The 8,726-nt window shown below is 34.8% G+C and overlaps 1 protein-coding gene across 1 annotated transcript in view; it reads right to left on the bottom strand.

Annotated features, from left to right (window-relative positions):
• LOC102894812 (cytochrome c oxidase assembly protein COX15 homolog) overlaps window positions 1-7,261 on the bottom strand; it is a 53,183-nt gene extending 45,922 nt beyond the window's left edge. Inside the window, exons 1-2 of the mRNA XM_025042292.1 lie at window positions 7,174-7,261; window positions 6,110-6,354 (exon numbers count right to left, since the gene is read on the bottom strand). Coding sequence (XP_024898060.1) covers window positions 6,110-6,354; window positions 7,174-7,246 — 318 coding nt within the window. The 5' untranslated portion in view covers window positions 7,247-7,261. The remainder of the gene's footprint in view (window positions 1-6,109; window positions 6,355-7,173) is intronic.
• Between the last annotated feature and the right edge of the window lie 1,465 nt (window positions 7,262-8,726).

The following is an 8,726-nucleotide window of genomic DNA, read 5'->3' as shown; positions in this document are numbered from 1 at the left end:
TTGCGGTTTTTTGTGGAATCTTTAGGGTTCTTTCTATATAGTATCATAAAAATATTTTTAACTCCATTAAGTATCAGGTAACAATATTTACTCTTACAGAATTCCATACACTCAATTTTCTATCCTATTTTATTTTATTCACGTCTAGCCCAGGCTATTTTATTTTAGAATGTTCTTCACAACTGTTGAATTGGTTTTACCACCTGTGACAGCCTGCTGAAATGTGAAAAGGTTAAAGGATAATTAAAACCTGAAACTGAACAAGGGAAGTCTATACCTTAGGTCTAGTTTCTGGAACCGCTAACTGCATTCTGTTAATCATGAAACTTGTAACAATGAGCTCATACGCTAACTGCCAATTTTAGCCTGTGTAACCCTGCTTGCTTGCGTGGCATGAAAAATAATCAATTGTATATAAGCTGAAAGTTACTATTTGGCCATCCCCCATGGGAACACCGACTATTGTCCATGGGAACATAGGCAATCACCCATAGGAACATAACATTCTAACACAAGCTTTCTGCTTCTGTACTTCCCGCTTGCACACCTGGCCAGTGGGTTGAGTTGACAGGTAGTGAATAGGAGAAAGATGGACCTTTGTGTTTAAGACAGAATGAGGAATGGGATTTGGGGCTTAAAAACCTTGTATCTTGGCATTTCGTGGCTGCTCCTTTGCAAGGACAGCCGCCGGCTAATAAACTGTCTCCTGGTTAAGAGCACTCAAGTTGGGTCTGGTTATTCTGGACACAACAAGATGCGGTCAAAGGCAAGGAAAGTTTGCTGCAGCATGGTTGAAGACAACGGTGGAAGCAAAATGCTATTTCTTATTTGTTTTGTATTTAATTTATGTTGTTCAATAAACTGGCTACACTAGTTCTAGTGGATTTCTATTCCTTGCAACCAAGAGTTGCAACTAGGATATCTGAAGGATATTCATTCCATCCATTCCTGAAAAGATGCTAAATTTTATGCTTGGGAAAATCACAAATAGTTGTATGTTTAGATTGCATTGCTCTGGTCCCTCATAGAATTTTTTTGTTTTTTTAAATCAAACCAGATTGGCATTATGCCATTGGTCTATACTGGAGATGTAAAAGAAAACAGTTGTATAAAATATTTATATAGATGTGTTATTGAGGCCTCAGAGGAGACATTTTTTTTTCCTTAAGTATTAGTCTGAGGAGTAGCTGGGATTCTAAACAATCGATTTGTTTATATTTTATGCATATGGAATTATGTCATTATCAAGACTTCTTTTTGTCTGTCTACTCTTTTCCTTTCTACAGCTGCTCCTAAAAGATGATACTTTCCTGGTGGAATTGTCAATCATATAGCTTTATTTCCCATGCCCATAAAAGAGGGTACATGACCCAGGCTAGCCAGTCAGAATGCCTCATTCTTTTGTCCACATTGATTGGTTCAGAGCTGAGAACACAAGGAGATTCATCCAGAATCCTACTAAGATTTTTCTCTAAAGATCTTGGAAAAGAGACGCTCTCTTTTCTCTAGGATTACTGGACATAAAAACCCTGTAAGCCCAGAGTTTTTGTGGCTATCTTTGCCAGCAAATGAAAAGAGCCTGCTTGAAAATGAAACTAATACAGAGGTATTTGAGTCTCTGGACCATCTGTGCCTAACGCTAGTTCCATATATGGTCTTTTCAATTAAATGAGCCAATATATTTTCCTTTTTTGTTTATGCCAGTTTGATTTGGATCTCTGTCACTTGCAACCAAAGGCTGACCTATACAGTTAATGATTAAGTTTTCCTCCTTTCATTGACAGGAAGTTCAAGAGTCAAATTTGCATCTCATGTAGCAGATGAACAAGGTCATATTGAATGAATTTTGTTTCATCGTCTTTTTCTATCCTTTTTTTCTTGTATTTTGTTATATTTCATGTATTTTTGTAAGCCACTTCAAATCCTTTTTACAGCAAGGCAGTAAATAGTAGACTTTGTTTCCCATGTTATCCTAAACGGGCTGGAACAAAACTAATAAGAGTTTATAACTAAAGGACATCACTGGTTTCCTACCCAAATATCAACTTTCTTTTCTTATCCCAACTCTGATTTTGTTATAGAAATTGTTCTTCCTTTATGTAGTCCATGTGCTTTAGGAGAGGCTACCCTCACCCACAGCTTCAGGGATGAGCCTAACCTAAGGGTAAACTTATTCTTATCAGGAATTGATTGAGGAATGGGTCATTGAGATGCCCGGAGAAATTTGCTGTTGGCTTCTATTTCCAGGAGACCTAAAAATGACCATTTCTTTCTTTGCTATATATTATGATGTGTGGATATGAGTTTTGAAACTTTAACTATCTTACTACCTGTTTGAGGATAAAGCTGATGCCAAATGATAGCAAAGCTGAAAGAAAGGAGGAAATGGAGCATAGCTACTGGAATAAATCAATCCTGAGAACTGTACTATATCTGGGTTTTTGGTTATCTGAACCAAAAAATATTTTCATTCAGGCCACTCTAAGGAGGGTCTACCTTTTATTGACTCCTAATGGAATTAGAGAATGAGTCAGTTTCTCTTCCAGCAATTGCTATGAAGGTTCGTAGCAACCTTAGTAGAGTTAATAAATATCCAGATCTCTGTACGAACAGTTTGACTGTTGCAAGGAAAATTCTATCTTTAGAAAAACAATCTTACTAGTAAGTCTCTTGGTTTGACTGAGGTCAAAGGCCTCTAAACTCCTTATTGCTTAATTAAGCCAGTCAGAGTTCAGCACCTTCAGACATCCATCTTACAGAATATATTTTTTACCTTGAATTTGCTCAAGGTAAAGAGGTTAATTACAGTTTCTGTGAAATAAGTAATCCTATTTGGAGAATTTTTAACCCATTTCACAAAGATCCATTCACAAATGCCAAAGAGATGACCCTTCCCTTCTTTATTGGTCAAAGGGAAATAGTTATCTCTTATGTCAAGAGTCATAACTATGAGAATAGTACATTTGATTTATTTAGCCCATATCCAAATGCCCAGCACTGTACTTGCTGCTCTATGACTGCAACCTCTATGATAAAAGATTTTAAAACTGATATTATATAATTGAAATCATAGATTTTTCTTTAAATAAAATATGGGCCTCTTCAACCTCCTTTTGCAAATAGCACTTGGTAATCCCTCTCAAATATGCTCATTAAGTGCTGATAAAAGCACTCTCCCGAAATTTCTACATACACGTGTGGACATATGTAGAGACACAGAGAAATGCAAATTTTACAGTCTTGGCAGTAGGTTTAAAACTGTTTGTTCAGCAAAAGTTCTTAGTCCTCCTAATTTGATCATTTTTATTTTCTCAGTTCACAAAACTGTGTAATAATAATCCAACTATAAATTATAAGAATGTATTTGGTATTAGGAATTTAAACAACTTCATAGTAAAAAGGCCAACATATGTCAAGGTAGTGCTCTCCTATTGTGACAAGAATACACTCAGTTTTGTGTTAACAACAGGTTGTTATGATCGACAAGTTGTTTTAAGGTTACTTTTTGGGAATGAGTATTCTACCGAATTCAACATCTCATATGTTGTCATGTGCCACTTAACAATGGGGGTTAGGTTCTGAGAACTACATCGTTAGTGTTGCCATTGTCGTGCAAACATCACAGAGTGCACTTACACAAACCTAAATGGGGTAGCCTGCTACATACCTAGGCTATATAGCATACTTCTCCTTGGCTTTTCACCTGTACAGCATGTTACTGTACAAACCAACATGAGATTAAATCAGGAGAAATGATGCAATCAAGAGATATACACATGAGATGTGTAAGGCTGCTGCTGGTATAACACTGTTTTATAGCAAAGTTTCTTTTATAAGTAAGAAGAGTACATCGTAAAATAACAATAAAAAGTATTGTAAATACATAAACTAGTAACATAGTCATTTATTATCATTACCATGTATTATGTACTGCATAATTATATATGCTATATACTTTTTCTACAACTGCTAGCACAGCAGGTTTACATTGGTATCACCACAAACACATGAATAATGTGTTGCACTTATGACGGCAATGACATCACTAAGAAATAGGAATTTTTCAGCTCTTTTATGATCTTATGAAACCATCATGGTATACACTGTTCATCGTTAACCAAGATGTTGTTATGAGGTGCATGACTGTAGCAACTACTATTAACAATTTCTTATGTATCCTTTTAGAAATTTTACTAATTTACTTGTATTCATTGTTGGTAAAGCCTCATGTTTTTCCAAGTGATAATTGCTATTTATATTGCCCCCATGTTATTTCTGTCAGATGTATTTCCTGTGTGTTTGCTTTCATATTTATATTTGTTTTATAAAATTCTCTTGAGAATTAAAAAAAATTACATAGACATTTCTCTGTTTTCTGATATCACCCTCTTTTTTTTTTCAGGACTCAGAAGAGTATTTTTCTCACCAGTACATTCTTTTTATGCTAGTCCATTTTATTTTGTTGTTTTATAACCTATGAAGAATATATTTTATGGAATGATGTGAAATAAAGACCTAAATTAATTACTTTTTTCTATGTTGATAGATTGCTGTCCAAAAACATTGAACAGTTCATCTCTCTAGTTTGTCAAAAGTTAAAAGTTTTTGCTTTGACTCTACTGAGTATTATTCTGTATCATTGATAACTTTTACTATTTTTAAAATATATAGTATACTCTTTAAAAATTACATAAATTTTTTAATAGTTGACTCTTTTTTGGTAGGTTTTAAGTCTACTTCAGTGAATTTATTCATTATTTAAATTGATTCTTTGTAATTCATTTATTCTTCTAGAAGAATTTCACTGTATTTTAGGTTTTAATAATTAAAGGGAGAATAGGTTTATAAGAATAGGTTAAAAGAATTTTTTAAATACTGTCAATTTAATTATATATCTACAGTTTTTTGAGTCTCAGGTTATTCTAAAAAGATTTTTTGTCTTATAAGTACAAAAACATATGGATTATTTTTGGTGGGAGAATTTGGGATTAAATATTTTATTACTTCATAGTTATAGTTTTTAGTTTTTTCTATAGGAACATGAAATACTAGGCTCCATTTAAAAATATAAAGGAAGATTTTTCACAATTTGAAAGCCACCGCTAAATCTAAGCCAAAATGGAAAAGGAAGACTCATAGCAACATTATCATCATTGGACATAAAGACTCAGACAAGTCTACTCCTCCTAGCCATCTGGTCTACAAATTAGTGAGATGGACAAATGAACCATCAAAAAATTTCAGGAGGAACCTGCTGAGATGAGAAAGTGCTCTTTCAAATATGCCTGGGTTGTGGATAAACTACAAGTTGCCCCTGAACATGTTATCACCATTGATACCTCCCTTTAGAAATTCGAGATCAGCAAGTATTCTGTGACTATCATGATGCCCCAGGACACAGAGACTTTATCAAAAACATAATTACAGGCATATCTCAGGCCGACTGTGCTGTCCCGATTATTGCTGCTGGTGTTGGTAATTTGAAGCAGGCATTTCTAAGAATGGGCAGACTCATTAGCATGCTCTTTTGGCTTACACCATGGGTATGAAACAACTAATTGTTGGTGTTAACAAAATGAATTCCACTGAGCTGCCTTACAGCCAGGAGAGATACAAGGAAATCATTAAGGAAGTCAACAGCTACATAAAGAAAATTGGCTACAACCCTGACATGGTAGGTTTTGTACCAGTTTCTGGTTGGAATGGTGACAACATGCTGGAGCCAAGTGCTAACATGCCTTCATTCAAGGGATGGAAAGATATCCATAAAGATGGCCAGTGAAACCATGCTGCTTGAAGCTCTGAACTGCATCCTGCCACCAACTCATGCAACTGACAAGCCCTTGCATCTGCCTCTCAAAGGACATTTACAGAATTGGTGGTAATGGTACTGTCTCAGTAGGCCAAGTGGAACTGTTTTTCTCAAACCTGTCATGGTGGTCATCTTTGCTCCAGACAGTGTTAATAACTCAAGTGAAGTCTGTTGAAATACACCATGAAGCTTTGAGTGAATCTCTTCCAGGGGACAATGTGAGTTTCAGTGTCAAGAACGTGTCTGTTGAAAATGTTCATCATGGCAATGTGGTTGTTGACGGCAAAAATTACTCACCAATAGAAGCATCCTGACCATCCAGACCAAACCAGTGCTGGATATGCGCCTGTGTTGGATTGTCACACAGCCCATGTTTCTTGCAAGTTTGCTGAACTGAAGAAGATTGATCATCATTCTGAGAAAAAACTGGAAGATGGCCAGAAATTTTTGAGATCTGGCGATGCTGCCATTGTTGATGTGGTTTCTGGCAAGCCCATGTGTGTTGAGAGCTTCTCTGACTGTCCTCTGGGCTGTTTTTCTATCTGTGGAATGAGACAGACACTTGCTACAGGTGTCATCACAGCAGTGGACAAGAAGGCAGCTGGAACTGGCAAAGTCACTAAGTCTGAATAACAGAGAGCTCAGAAGGCTAAATGAATATTATTCCCAATACCCACTACCTAGTACTAATCAGTGGTGGAAGAATGGTCTCAGAACATTTTGTCTCAATTGGCCATTGAAGTTTAATAGTAAAAGACTGGTTAATGATAGCAATACATCATAAAACCTTTAGAAGGAAAGGAGAATGTTTGTGGACCATTTTGGTTTTTTGGGGGTAGCAGTCTTTAAGTTATTTGGGTTTTTTTGGTTGTTGTTCAAGGGTCAACTTTATTGTAAATGAGATCTGATCTGATTGTTTTCTACCAGCTTTGTTTTTAATTGCTGAACAAAAAAACAATATATTCAGATAGCACATAGTAAATACAATATATTAATTTGCCAGATAAATGGATAATAAGATGAGGTATTCATGTATTAACAGTGGATTTATCTGAAGGTCTTTACCTTCTTTCTATGACATTTTATCCTCCCTTTCCCATTAAAAAAATTTTTTTTTATTATGGTGGCATTGGTTAATGAAATCCAGTAAGTTTCAAGTGTACAATTCAACAGTATACATTGCATTGTGTTCACCACCCATAATTAGATTTCTTTCTGTCACCACAAGTTATTAGTTTTTAAAATCAATACTTTTTAATGGAAACAACTTGAACAAAAATCCGCAACAGAATTTTGAAACCCATGAAAACAGAGTTTAATGAGAAAAAAAATGTAAAGGGAAAAACAATCTTTACACTTACCACTTAAATCTGGATATCTACTTTGCGCTGTTGCACAAGAGAGAAAACCTTTGTAAAGTTCATATGTAACCATTAACTAAAAGTATGCAACTCTTTGGTTATCTTGAACATTGAACCTTTGTAGACTTTTTGAAGTCTTTGAAATATAACCTCTTATTGGCATTTACTTACTAAGTAGAAATGATACAGCATAATTTTCCTCCTGAATCATCATGATCAAGCATTCCTTCCTTCCTTCCTGAAGTCCAGATTAGTAGTCACAAAACAGTCACAGGAATGTAGAGTACAACATAGAAAATATAGTCAATATTATTGTAATGGCTGTGTGTAGAGCCAGATGGGTACTAGAGTAATTGGGGGTATCACTTCATAAATTATATAAATGTCTAGCTATTGTACTATATATCTGAAACTAATATAAAATAAACTTTTTAAAAAATCCTTCCTACTGAATTATTTCTGTGCAATCAGTTTTTTTTAGCACACACTCATTGAGCCATTAAGAAGAGATTTTTGGTGACCTACAGAGCTAAGTCCCGAATCCAGTTTTCCTGACTTCTTTACATCTTGCAGTCTTTCTTAGTGCATTTTTAAATATCGATGATAACACTTAAAGAGAGAGAATTGACAGAACACCTCATCCGATAGAATGAAGCATCTCTGAAAACTTGCATATATTTGGCATATTCAGATCACATTTTCAAGGCACTAGAAAAGCTGTGATTCAAGGATATCCTATGGTGTATCCTTAGATAAAGAGAATCATCACTCTATTTTCTCTTTTGTATAAATATTATATACATTAAATCATAACATCTTCAAGAGCTTCTCATTAGACCCTCTTCCTAGAGCATATATTCTTTCTTCAGTTTTCTCAACCATATAAAGGGGTGAGAGGACATCTGTTGATGTTTCTACCATACAGATATGGAGAATTATTCTTTGTAAATTGTTAGATGTAGGACAATTTTCTTAACCTTTCTGAACCAGTTTTCTTATTGGTAAAATTGGAATAAAAATACTTATCTCATAGGCTTGTTGTGAGGATTAAGTGAGACAAAAATTTTAGAGTGCCTAACACAGAAATGTTTTCATTATTTAATAAACCTTGTGATAGAACATGTAATAGATATCCATTAACTGTGAGTTCCCTTGATGCCTTTAAGTCATTGATAAAAACATTGAAAATGCTGGAGCCATTGCTGACCCTTTTGGAATGCCATTAGAGATCTTCCTCATGCTACATCATTCTTTTAATTTCTTTAGATATATATAGTTGTTCAAACAACTGAAGGCTTTGCTGAGTTCAGGATACACAATACTAATGTAATAATCATATCAAAAAAAATCAAACCAGGCAACCTAATTTAATTTCTGAGGTTTGGCAATTATGAATAAAGTTGCTATAAACATTCGTGTGCAGTTTTTTGTGTGAACCTAAGTTTTCAGCTCCTTTGGGCAAACACCAAGAAGTGTGCTTTATCATTCGTATGGTAAGAATATGTTTAGTTTCGTAAGAAACTGCCAAACTTTATTCCAAAATGGCTGTATCA

This window comes from Pteropus alecto, unplaced genomic scaffold (assembly GCF_000325575.1).
Source record: "Pteropus alecto unplaced genomic scaffold, ASM32557v1 scaffold88, whole genome shotgun sequence".
In the NCBI taxonomy this organism is placed as follows: Eukaryota; Metazoa; Chordata; class Mammalia; order Chiroptera; family Pteropodidae; genus Pteropus; species Pteropus alecto.
Note: the sequence above shows the minus strand (reverse complement) of the source record. Positions and strands in the feature narration are given on the sequence as shown.